Genomic DNA, 13,581 nt, shown 5'->3' with positions numbered 1-13,581 from the left:
CCATGGCTGCCGGCCGCCATTTTGATTGGGTTAATTTGCATATAGTCACTCTGATTGGCTGGTGGGCATGGCTTAGGGCATAGCAAAGGTATGGTCAATTAGCATCTTTGTCTTTTATTAGTGTAAATTACAAAGAATTCAGTTATATTTCAGTATCTTACCACAAAAATCAAGTCAGTGGAATTATATTCACAGCAACAGTGGCAACCAGATTAATTTTATCTTCCTGGTTTCCGTAATTGAATAAATTACAGTTTGAGTTCAACTAAGGCACGTGTCACCGTCGGTGCTTTAACATGTGTCCACACACCACTCAGACACTGTCCCTTTGTAGCTGTGTGATTCCTTTCTACTGGCTGTGGGGCACCGAATTAATCACTTCTAATAAGTAGAATGTGGTGGTGCTGTTGGGTCACGCAACGTCCTCACGATTGGATCTCTCTCTCTCTCTCTGTCTCTCTCTCTCTCTCTCTCTCTCTCTCTCCATCTTTCCACCTCAAGATACTTGCCTCAGAGCCCCATCACTCTGTTCTGTAGAAGCCCAGGCCGTATGGAGAGCCAGGAGGAGGGACTTCTCCAGTCACCAGCACGAGTTTGCCAGTGAGCCTCTCTGGAGGGCACTCTGGCCTCAGGCCTCCCAGAGGCACACACCGGCCTCAGAGGAGACACCTCTGAGCCCTGGTAGCAGTGAATAACCAGAATGTCGTTCTTGAAGTTTTTACAAAAAGCAGCTATAAACAACATATTTTAGGGCTTTCAAGTATTGGCACTCTTACATAGAACATCTTTCATTTTCTACTTTCTGAAAGTTGAGGGTGTGTGGCTGACGTGGGGGAACGTGCAGATGCCTGCCTCCACGGCTGGAGGTAGGTTGTGTAGGAGCAGCGGACTGCTAGAAAGCCAGGAGGCTGAGCAGCATGGCCAGGGGAAGGCTGTGGAAGGTCTGGGTGCTTCTGCGAATCGGCCCCTGAGTAAGTACCTGCATAGGAAGTGATGGGCTGGGACAAAGAGGTCACTCCTGTTGAACTCCTTCTTCCTGACAATCACTGAGCGGGGCGGCGGGACCACAACAAGGGGGCACTGCCCCGTAGCGGCCGGAAGGGAAGCGGAGGGCACGCCTGCAGCTGTGTGGCAGGGGTTTGCAGGAGCGTGGCCGACGGCAGGCAGTGAGCCAGGCGGGAAGGGAGAGCTGCTGGGAAGGTGTCCCTGGGAGGACGGGGCAGGGAGAACCTGGTTACGGAGGGCAGTTTGTAGCAGGTGACTGCACTGTCCTCAGTAGGGACCCCTTTGGGGTGTCGTGGTGGTGAGGTTTCACACGCCCAGGTGACCCGACGGCAGGTGCCTCGGGTGGATGAGCCTGGGCTCCCGGGAGCCTTTGTCTCTTGTGATGGCTTTGTTCCCAGCTGGACGTGCGTGGACGGTACTTTTACTGCTTGTCGTGAAAGCCCATGGAAATAAGGCTCCTGAGCAACGGTCGGGGGCGGGCCGTCCTTTCGGAGTCAGCATTGCGCCTGCACCTCCCTGTGCGTGCGGCCACGTGACGTCTCCCGCCTCGCTTTGGGCGATGATGCTTACTCCAGACAAGTCTGTGTTTTGGGGGGTGGCGGGTAGTAATTCATGGAGGGTTATATTCAGCGCAGAAACGGGGCTTCGGGTTCAAACAGATCTGGGTCCCGAGGTGCAGTGTCACTTCCCAGCTCGTCAAGTTCTTTCTCCAACCTTTGTTTCTTCGGTTGCTGTTTGCGGGTAACCCCATCACCTCAAGGGGTCCTGTGAGAATTCCCTTCTGGGCAGGTGGGTACCCAGCGTGTTCATTTCTGTTCCCTCGTTAAGAAAGACGACTTCGCCTGGCAGGGGGCTCCGTTGCTGGGCGTTGTCCTGCAACCAAAGGGTGCGGGGTGGATTCCCCGGCAGGGCCCAGACTTGGGTTATGGGTTCCATCCCGGTCAGGGTGCACACGGAGGCCACCGCCCGATGTTTCTCCCTCTCTCTCAAAATCAATAGAAACACCCTCTGTGAGGATTAAAAGAATGAGGTTTCATTACAGAACACGTTAGATAAATCATGGCCAGATAAAAGCATTCCTATTATTTAAAAAAGAAAATTTTCTTTTTCTTTCATTCTCGTCCCCCAGTTTGGCTTCCCCATCCTAACGGCAGACTTGGAGAGTAGACGAGGAAGAGGCTTAGCGACACCCAGCCTGTTTCAGGACCCGGAGTATGTTCCAAAATAGGCTGTGGCCACCGGCGCTGGCACCTCTGGCTTGTCTGTGCCGCAGGCATGTGTGCTTTATGCCCTCCCGACGTCACTCACGTGGGCTTTTTGATAAAACGTTCCAGTGAACCGGCAGCAGGGCCCTCCCGTGGGGGCGGCACCGTTAGTCACCAGGGTTGTGATTCCACATGTTTATTTTTTGCTTAATCTCTTCACCTTTCCCTCCTCCCTCTGACAGTCGTCCACCTGTTCTCTGCCTGTGAATCTGTTTCTAGTTTGTTGGTGAGTGTATGTTGCTCATTAGATGCTCATCAGGAACTTCCTGAAGAATGACAGTCACGGTGGCTGAGGCCTGGCCACAGGGGCTGTTGCAGGCGCCTCTGCATTATGATGGGAGAGGATGGGCCTCTGTCCCCACCTGCAGGAGATGTGATTCCCGTCAGCGTATCATCCATTAACTTCCATGTTAGTCCATGAGACAGTTCTCTGTCCCAGCTGCCGAGGGAGGGGGCTCCATCCACGGAGTTCGGGAGCACAACACACACTGACCTGAACAGTTGCGTGGCCCGGGGCCGGCCGTGTCTCAGGCTCCTGCCCCGGCTCCACAGGAGGGCGGCATCCTGTGAATGGCGCAGTGCAGTGACGCGGCCACGCATGGTTTTGCTTCGCAAGACTCCCTGCATTTAGTGAAGACAGGAGACATGCCTGACTCGCTGAAAAACGGACTTCCTGTCAAACCAGAGCCTGACGGAAGCACACAGGTCCTCGAGTCTCCATGACCCAGAGCGTCCCCTTCCTCGCATGCAGGCCGAGCGTGTGCATCGTGCTGACCCGGCCTAAGTGCTTATGGATTAAGACTCTATGTTCCGTGGCTGTTACCTTTGGAAAAACTTAATGATTTTTGGAAGTCCTATCAGATGAGTATTTGATTTCCTTATATTCTAATGCCAGAAAATGTCAAGATATTAGCAAGGAAATGAGAAATTCAAAACTCAGGTTGGCAGTGAGCTGAGAGGGACGAGGGAGCCGAGGAATGAGGCGAGAGAAATCAGACCGAGTCGGTGGGGCCGCTGAGAGCCAGTGTTTGAGCAGGTTCATGAGATCACACGCGTTAGAATTTTATGACAGTTCTTATGTATGAATATTGATAGTCATTGTTTGTAATCCTCACCCAAAGACATGCGTAGAGAGAGGAAGGGAGAGAGAGCGAAACATTGACTAGTTGCCTTCTGTGTGCTCCCAACCAGGGATCAAACCACAACCCAGGTACATGCCCTGACCTGGGATCGAACTGGCAGCCCGTCAGCAGATAGGACAACGTTCCAACCGACTGACTCCGGCTGCACGGCGTCATCCTTTTTTAACACTTGGCGTAGGTGGTCCTCCGAGGGTACAGCATGTGGAATGCGTGGATGGTGAAGGAACATGGGATGAACATAGACGTAATGATGACACGAAAGTGATAGTGAATGTGTGATTGTTCATCGGACGCAGCCGGGGTTCTGAGACTGGAGCACACAGAGACCCGGAGATCAGAGATGCCAGTGAGCTGCCAGCCCAGCCGGGCGCGGGCAGCAGCGGCCTCCTGTGGGAGCCGGAGGCTGACCCTGGCCTGGGTGCCCCCGTCAGCATGCGCAGAACTACGACCTGGGGAGCAGTACTAAGCCCTGGGAGCCATTGTGACCCTCACCTGAGGAAAGCGGCCTGGCGCTTTTTAATTCTCTACAGCTCACCACGCGACAGCAACTTTTGTTTCTAGTGGAATTCAAATCACAGGCCGACACTTTTTTTAACCATGTTCCCTTTACACTGTGGTGCAGGGTTGGTTACCTGCCTGCCAGGCATCTGGAGAGTGACACTTACTCAGAGCTCTCGGCCAGGGCTTCTGATTACAGTGCTGTGGTGAGCGGTGGTTCCTGTCGACCTCTCAGTGCCCGGCAGCCTCGCTTTTCTTTAGACGAGCAGCGCCCGCCCTGGGACCCAGGTGGACGGAGCACTGGCTGGACCTGAGGGGAGCAGGACCCTGAAATGCAGGACCGGCTGCGGGTACTTGTTTCACTTGTTGGTTCTCTTATTGGTCAAATATACGAACCACATGTGACTCAGAGACTGTCTTCCTATGAGAACCGTGCAGGGGTCCTGAGGCCGCCCCAGAGCCAGGCTCCACGCACCTGTTCGCTGGGGTGGGAGCAGGTGCACAGGCAGGAGGTTGTGCAGGTGAAGAATAAAAACAAGGTGTAACCCTGTACAGGGCCCTGGGGCTCTGACCAGGAAGTTGCATCTGTGGCCAAAAGCAGGCAAGAGTGCCCACAGGTATTTCGGAGCCAGCACTGAGCTCAGGTGTCACCGGGCTCTTCCTGGTCCCGGGAGCCCCGGTCTGTGCTCAGGTCGCTGGTGGGTCCTCGGCTGCTTGAGATCCGTGTCTGGTCCTTGGTGTGCCTGGTGGAGGAAGGCCCTGACCTGAGCCCACGGGAGCACCTGCAGCCACACTCCCTGGCTGCCTGGCGGGCAGCTCTGTCCCTAATGCCTTGTGATGTCAGATGTGTATCTTAGCAAAGGCATCTGGTTTGAAGTCCCAAAGGTGCTCATGCTGAGTCTGAGTTCTGTATTCCCAATCCAAAAGCGCCGGTGGCTCCTTTTCTCCCGCCGCCTTCTCAGCTGCGCATGCCTGTGGACACGCCTGAGGTCTGCTCCCATGTTGCACGCGTGCACACACGCCTCGTTCCCCACCTTTGTAAGTGCCCCTCCTTCCTCGTGTGTGTGTCTCTGTCTGTGACTAGAACACGCTCACTGTGTGACCCCAGTAGCCACATTGCATTGGTTTCTTATTCAGAGTAGCATCTTTAGAAAAAAAAAATCCTGTTTTCCAGTAAATGCAAATATATTTTTATTGATTCCAGAGAGGAAGGGAGAAGGAGAGGGAGATAGCAAGATCAATGATGAGAGAGAATCACTGATTGCTGCCTTCTACACCCCCCCAACCCCCCGGGGATTGAGCCCGAAACCCAGGCATGTGCCCTGACCAGAAATCAAACCGTGACCTCCTGGTTGATAGTGGATGTGAGAGGTGGCGGGTGTGTCAATTCGCTCCGTGAAGGGAGTCCGTTCCAAGCACATGTGTATCAAGTCCCCACTCTGTGCATCTTTAATGTGGTGCAGATTTACTTGTCAGTTACACCTCAGCCGAGCTGGGGAAGTCCTGCCCCTGTCCAGGTGGAAATTGCATCCTGCCCTGCAGCTCCCACTCTGAGGAGCACTCCCCCAGAAACCGCCCGCTCATTCCCTCATGGGGCTGGGCCCTCGCTCGGCCGGCAGGTCTGCGTGAGCCCTCTGGCCCTGGTAACTGCAGCATTTCGGTCTTTAAAGAACTCAGTGTAGATGGGGAAGATTGGCCGAAGAATGGGTGCGGTCAGCGCCAAGCGCAGAGGAAGGGCTGCTGAAGGAGTGGTGGTCCATGCCGCACAGGCCATACACCCGGGGGGCTCCGCAGAGAGGGGGCGTGGGTGCATCTCATCACCTGCTCCCTCTGCCTCCAGCATGCTGAAGGGGGTCCCCCCGGGAAGACAGCTCAGAGGCCTGTGCACTGACAAGCACATGCCCTGTGCTGGACGGAGGTGGAGGTGGCCTTGGGAGGAGGCTGGCCCGAGGAGGGCCTCGTGGCCTCGCTGAGGAATGCGGCTTCCCTGGCAGGCAGTGGGAGCGCAGCCTTAACCCCAGTCCCTTACGTCCTTTCAGGACCTCCTTTCGGTGATGCTGATGCCCATCTGGAACTGGCCTCTTGGTGCCAGGCATCCTCACCCGGAACCCCTGGCATTGCTCTAACAGTTAGAGTCTAACCAGCCTCCATTCCCGGGCTCTGCTCTGACCACCGCTGAGCGTCTGTCCCACTCACTCCCTTGCTCCATGATACAGAAATCCTTGGACATCAGAATGTGAGAGTTGGTCTTAAATTGATTTCATCACTTACCTCGCCCCACAGTGTTATTGCTTCCCGCCTTGTGGGACATACATGCACGGCGAGCAGTCACTCCCTCACATACCCACAGCCCCTTTGTTCTCGCTCCCTTTCCTGGTCACCTTGATACCAAAACTGGTGAAGTTGTCACCCAATGTCGCACACACACCGTGGGCTGAGGCTGGGAGAGACCTCTGCACAGCGACCCCTCTCCCTTCGGTCCCTGAGCACCAGTGCGGTGACAGCACTCCGCAGCCCGTGCACCCTGTGCGCCAGCCTGGCCTCTCCGCGCTCCTGCCTCCATCGTCTCCTCTCAGTCAGGACCCCCTGTCTTAGCACAGTGAAGCCTCAGAAGAGTCTTAAGGGCCCACGAGGGCTCCCACCACCGACCAGACTGGGCCCTTGCATGCTGCCCTCCTTCCTGTCAGAGGTGGAGCTGTTATGAGCATAACTAGATGGTGTATCAATGTTCATAACAGGAAGAAAACACAAGGGGTGCATGACGTGAAGTTGGGGTGAGGCGGGGAAGGTGCTGCTGTCAGTCTAACTTGGAAAAAAGAATTGGCTGGAGAGGGCAAGCAGGGCTCATCGGCGAAGCCCCTCTCTTCGCTCCTGCTCCCTGCACGCTGGCTCTGTGACCCGCGCTCACCTGTATGCCTCCACAGCCCTGTGGTGTAGCAGCTGCATGGCTCCAGCCCGGCAGACCCCACACGCCATGCACGGCAGTGGGAGCACCACTAAGCCACCATGCTGGGCTGGACGGGCTTTCCCGTGGAGCAGAGGCAGTAGCCGTGGCCTAATCCGGCCCTGCCCGAGACAGGCTGGACTCTTCACAGCAGGACAGGGGGAAGGGACCAGGTGTTCGATTCCATGGGAATAAAGATCACGCGCCCTGAGTCTCAGGAAGTGCCTTTTCTTGCAACGTCGCCAGAACCCACTCCCACGGCGTCTTGGACTGAACACTCAGATGAGCTGTTGGTGATGCTGCCCACGCTCACCCTCACCGAGCAAACCAACACGCACACGCACGCACACACACACATGCACACACATGCATGCACACACAACACACGTACACACACGCGCACACACACACACACAAGCAGTTCACCTGGGCTGTTTCCTGTTTTCTCTCCTCGCACCTGCACGCTGTTCTCTAAGCAGCCCTGTCATCCTCCTTTCTAAATACACCCAGGATGTCACTGCTTCCCTCAAGCTCTGCCACTCCTGCTTCAGGCCAGGTCACACCCATCTTGGCGCCGACGTCCCAGATTGGCACACCCTGCTTTCAGTTCCCAAGGGTCCCACAGAGTCCTTGTCACTGTCCATTCCAGCGGGTCCCCACTCTGCTCAGAGTGTGCAGGGCCCCACCACTCAGACTAGAAGCCATCTGTCACCATTGTCCAAAGTTCTGCATATCCATGTGCCCTCCAGCGTCCCGCCTGTGCCTGTCTCTCCTTATCATGTCACTGTGTAACACCTGTACGTCTCTCTCTGTCATGTCACTGTGTAACACCAGTATGTCTCTCTATCATGTCACTGTGCAACACCAGTATGTCTCTCTATCATGTCACTGTGTAACACCTGTATGTCTCTCTCTGTCATGTCACTGTGTAACACCTGTACATCTCTCTCTGTCATGTCACAGTGTAACACCTGTACGTCTCTATCATGTCACTGTGTAACACCTGTATGTCTCTCTCTATCATGTCACTGTGTAACACCTGTACGTCTCTCTCTATCATGTCACTGTGTAACACCTGTATGTCTCTCTCTATCATGTCACTGTGTAACACCTGTATGTCTCTCTCTATCATGTCACTGTGTAACACCTGTATGTCTCTCTCTATCATGTCACTGTGTAACACCTGTATGTCTCTCTCTATCATGTCACTGTGTAACACCTGTATGTCTCTCTCTATCATGTCACTGTGTAACACCTGTATGTCTCTCTCTATCATGTCACTGTGTAACACCTGTATGTCTCTCTCTATCATGTCACTGTGTAACACCTGTATGTCTCTCTCTATCATGTCACTGTGTAACACCTGTATGTCTCTCTCTATCATGTCACTGTGTAACACCTGTATGTCTCTCTCTATCATGTCACTGTGTAACACCTGTATGTCTCTCTCTATCATGTCACTGTGTAACACCTGTATGTCTCTCTCTATCATGTCACTGTGTAACACCTGTATGTCTCTCTCTATCATGTCACTGTGTAACACCTGTATGTCTCTCTCTATCATGTCACTGTGTAACACCTGTATGTCTCTCTCTATCATGTCACTGTGTAACACCTGTATGTCTCTCCCTGTCATGTCACTGTGTAACACCTGTACATCTCTCCCTGTCATGTCACTGTGTAACACCTGTACATCTCCCCTTATCATGTCACTGTGTAACACCTGTACATCTCCCCTTATCATGTCACCGTGTAACACCTGTACGTCTCTCTCTATCATGTCACTGTGTAACACCTGTACATCTCTCTCTATCATGTCACTGTGTAACACCTGTACATCTCTCTCTATCATGTCACTGTGTAACACCTGTACATCTCTCTCTATCATGTCACTGTGTAACACCTGTACATCTCTCTCTATCATGTCACTGTGTAACACCTGTACATCTCTCTCTATCATGTCACTGTGTAACACCTGTACATCTCTCTCTATCATGTCACTGTGTAACACCTGTACATCTCTCTCTATCATGTCACTGTGTAACACCTGTACATCTCTCTCTATCATGTCACTGTGTAACACCTGTACATCTCTCTCTATCATGTCACTGTGTAACACCTGTACGTCTCTCTCTGTCATGTCACTGTGTAACACCTGTACATCTCTCTCTATCATGTCACTGTGTAACACCTGTACATCTCTCTCTATCATGTCACTGTGTAACACCTGTACATCTCTCTCTATCATGTCACTGTGTAACACCTGTACATCTCTCTCTATCATGTCACTGTGTAACACCTGTACGTCTCTCTTTATCCTTGTCACTGTGTAACACCTGTACGTCTCTCTTTTTCCTTGTCACTGTGTAACACCTGTATGCCTTACTTTCCTATCCTGTTTCTTTCCAGTCTCCCCCATTAAAATGTAACTTTTGTGAGGCTAGGGGTTTCTGTATGATGTGCTCTCATCTGTGTCAGTGGGGCCTAGACCAGTGCCTGCAGCATGTAGGCATGCAGTGAACAGTGAGGGGCTGTGGACCAGGGATGAGTGCACCCCGCATTCTGCACCGTCTGCTGTTCCCTCAGCACTGCAGGTCTGGCCTGAGATTTGCTCTGACTTAAAGGATGGAACCAGCTCCTCTATGAATTGATTGGAGTTTGTAGTCATAGAGCATATGTAGTTACCAGGACGGTGAGGCTACACACATTCTAAGTCAGTGAGGAGGAATATGTCTTCACGTGACAGCCTGCACTCTCCTAGGAACATGCTCAGTCATCTTGTGCCAGCTCTGTGTGCCAGGTGGGCATAGACTTAGTGGCTTATCACTTAGTAAATTATATGTCAGTTTACTGTGTTATACACCTGAAACTAATGTAATGTTATATGTCAACTGGAACAGAATTTTTTTAATTTTAAAAAATAATATAAGCCGGAAAAATACGTAAATAATGACCTGAGTTCTATTTGCAGCTCCATAAACACAAGGATGACTGGGCACAGGGCAGCCTGTCCCCGGAGCCTCCCTTTCTCCTCTGCTGCCGCGGGCGTGGCTGCCCTGCTCTCTTGTGTCTGTTAGAACTGCGTCCAGGGGGCTCACCAGAGGGCTCCTGGGTCGCAGGCTGTTCAGGCAGACACAGAGCCCGACCTCCCTACGCAGGAGCAGCCATTTCTGACGCTGCTGCGCTTTCTTCAGCTCTCCTTCCTTGTCCATCCCTCCCCGTGCCTGCATGCATGTGGCGCCCTGCGCAGTCCCCTCCCCACCCCCTTGTGAACCAGCACAGGCAGGACGTCCAGGGAGAAAGCAAGTTGAGGTCACAATGCCCCCATTGCTCTTGGGTGCATGTGGAGGACTCGAGTGTCTGCCCGGCTCTGCTCTGGGTGCTCCTCAGTCAGCCTTGTCTTCTCGCCGCACAGGAAACGACCTGTTCCTCGTGGCCGTGCACGAGCTGGGCCATGCGCTGGGCCTGGAGCACTCCAACGACCCCACGGCCATCATGGCCCCGTTCTACCAGTACATGGAGACCGACAGCTTCCAGCTCCCCAGCGACGACCTGCAGGGCATCCAGAAGATCTACGGTGGGTACCGCTGCTTCTGCGTTGTCGTTGCTTTGAATGTATAGACTTGAGGGAGAGGAGAGGAGGTAGAGCGAGACGAGCTCCTCGCTCCACTTACTGGCGCGGACTTTGGTTGCTTCTGACTGGAGATTGAACCTACTGCCGTGGACTCTCAGGTGATGCTCTAACCAGTCCAGCCACCTGCAGGACTTCTATACTTTTTAAGAAATTAATTTATTTGAGTTATTTTTTGAAGTATAAAAATGGGTTGTATTTTTTAAACCACTGCTTCTGTTTGCTTAACCCTGCCGAGGAGTCCAGAAATCCTGCTGTTCCTGCTTCTTTGAAATAGGTGCTCTCGGTATATCTGAGAGAGAAATACTAGGGAAACAGTCTGACCTGTTGGCAAAAGGCTTCAATCCATCAGGTGTTGTTGGCTGTAATCCCAGACGCCTGATAGGCAGACCATGAGGGATTTGTAACGCGGATAAGATTTTCTCACTGAGCTTCATCGAAACCTGTAGTCATAGCAAAGCTCTGATAAAGTTTAGTGTTTAAGCTCAGGTAAAAATATGTGATAAATGAATGTAACCAATAAAAACAGCGAGAAATATAAGATTTTCTTCTAAGATACTGAGACTTTGGGGCAGACGCACAGGTTGTCTCCCGGTTTGCGATGCTCCTGTTAGATATTTCAGACAATGCCTTTTGAAGTTGCAGCAAATACCCTTGCTGGTTGGACATAATGAAATGACCTCAAAGGCCTATAACTACTAAGAATGAAAGTTAACAAAGAAGGGGGTGAGCGTTAATAGACGGCTACGCTGACTCACATGTAGCCCTAGTGAACTTCTAGTGCAGTGCAGTCGCTTTTATTTATGGGTTCAGTCTAGAATGCAGAATACGATGAAGGGAAAGGACTATTACACATGTCGACTACAACCCCAGCTCCTTCACAGGTCCCTTGGCCGCGGGAGGGCGTTGATGTCGCAGGGCTGTTCAGTTCCTGGCGCTCATCGCCTGCAGAGGGAGGATGTACTGTGCTAAACTGGCACGTGCGCTTCCCGCTTCCACTTCTCAGTACCAGGAGAGGCTGCTTGCAGTCTTAGTGGCGTCATTTAAGTTCGTTAATTTTGTTTGCATTCGTTAGCTTGTCAACTGCAATATCTCAGTGGTAAGCATTCTCACAGGGTTAAAACAGATTTGAAAAGCACAGATCCACTTGTGTGTGGCTCTTGATTTTTGGGGGAGACTCAGAAAGGCGATGTTTCTGGGACACTGGACGGCACTGATGGGTATCCAAGGTAGCTAGCAGGTCCTTCCTGGGCCGAATCAGGGGTCTAGACAGAAGGTCTGCAAATTATGTGCAAGCAGGTCATTGCTTCTCACTCTCTCTTTTATCTTGGAATACTCTTCATTTATTTATTTTTTAAATCTTCATTGTTGAAAGTATTACATATGTCACCCTTTTCCCCCATTAACACCCTCCAGCCCACCCCTGCACCCTGCCCCAGCCTCTCACCACCTAATTGGCCATGCCCATGGGTTATGCATATATACATATAAGGTCTTTGGCTAATTACCTTCCACCCACCCATCCTCCCCCGTCTTCCCTCTGAGAGTCCACAGTCTGTTCCAGGCGTCCACGTTTCTGGATTCTCTCTTCATCAGTTTATTTTGCTCATTAGATTTCACATCTGAGTGAGATCATGTGATCTCACTTAGCATGCTACTCTCTAGGTCCCTCCATGCTGTCTCAGAGGGTAAGAGATCCTTCCGTTTTACTGCTGCACAGTGTTCCCTGGTGAACTAGTAACTGTACCACCGCTTTTCCATCCACTCGTCTACTGATGGGCACTTTCCAGGTCTTAGATTGTGCTGCTGCGAACACAGGGGTGGATGCATTCTTCCGATTGGTGTTTGGGTCTCTTAGGATATATTCCTAGAAGTGAGTTCACTGGGTCAAATGGCAGTTCCATATTTAATTTTTTTGAGGAAACTCCATACTGTTTTCCATAATGGGTGCGCAGTCTGCATTCTCACCAGCAGTGGGAGTCCTAGGGCTCTCCCTTCTCACCACATCCTCGCCAGCACTTGTCATTTGTTGATTTGTTGATGATAGCCATTCTGACAGGTGTGAGGTGATACCTCATTGTCATTTTGATTTGCATCTCTTGGATGATTAGTAACTTTGAGCATTTTCTTTGCTGTCCTTTGGCCATCTGTATGTCCACTTTGGAGAAGTATCTATTTAGGTCCTTTGCCCGTTTTTTAATTGGATTGTTTGTCTTACTTTTGTTAAGTTGTATGAGTTCCTTATATATTTTGGATAATAACCCTTTATTGGATGTATCATTGGCAAATATGTTCTCCCATAGAGTGGGCGCCCTTTTCACTGTGTTGATGGTGTCTTTTGCTGTGCAGAAGCTTTTTATTTTGATGTAGTCCCATTTGTTTATTCTCTCCTTAGTGTTCTTTGCCTCAGGATATGTATCTGTAAACATATTGCTTTGAGTGATGTCCTAGATTTGCTGCCTATGGATTTTTCTAAAATTTTTATGGTTTCTCAACTTACATTTAAGTCTTTTATCCATTTTGAGTTTATTTTTGTGTATGGTGTAAGTTGGTGGCCTTGTTTCATTTTTTTTTGTATGTTTCTGTCCAATTTTCCCAACACAATTTATTGAAGATACTGTCTTGACTCCATTGTATGCTCTTGCCTCCTTTCTTAAATATTAATTGAGCATAATGGCTTGTGTGGATTTCTGGGGTCTATGTTCTGTTCTATTGATCTATATGCCTATTCTTGTGCCAGTACCAGGCTGTTTTGATTATGGTGGCTTTGTAGTATAACTTTAAATCATTATTGTAATTTCTCCAACTTTGTTTTATTTTCCCTCAGGATTGCTGCAGCTATACAGGGTCTTCTTTGATTCCATATAAATTTTTGGAGTATTTGTTCTAAATCTATGAAATATGCTGTTGGTATTTTAATAGGGATTGCATTGAAGTTCTAGATTGTTTTGGGTACTATGGACATTTTAAAGATGTTGAGTCTACCAATCCATGAACATGGTATATCCTTCCATTTGTTTATGTCTTCCTCTATCTCTTTTATGGTGTCCTGTAATTTTCTGAGTAACAGGTCCTTTACCTCCTTTGTTAAAATTA

General features: G+C 50.7%; 1 protein-coding gene across 1 annotated transcript in view; it reads left to right on the top strand.

The window, feature by feature from the left end:
• The window catches only part of MMP16 (matrix metallopeptidase 16), a 199,557-nt gene that overhangs the window by 118,789 nt on the left and 67,187 nt on the right, over positions 1 to 13,581 (top strand). The window contains exon 5 of the mRNA XM_006753846.2: positions 10,270 to 10,431. Coding sequence (XP_006753909.1) covers positions 10,270 to 10,431 — 162 coding nt within the window. The remainder of the gene's footprint in view (positions 1 to 10,269; positions 10,432 to 13,581) is intronic.

This window comes from Myotis davidii, unplaced genomic scaffold, assembly GCF_000327345.1.
Source record: "Myotis davidii unplaced genomic scaffold, ASM32734v1 scaffold272, whole genome shotgun sequence".
Lineage (NCBI taxonomy): Eukaryota > Metazoa > Chordata > Mammalia > Chiroptera > Vespertilionidae > Myotis > Myotis davidii.
Note: the sequence above shows the minus strand (reverse complement) of the source record. Positions and strands in the feature narration are given on the sequence as shown.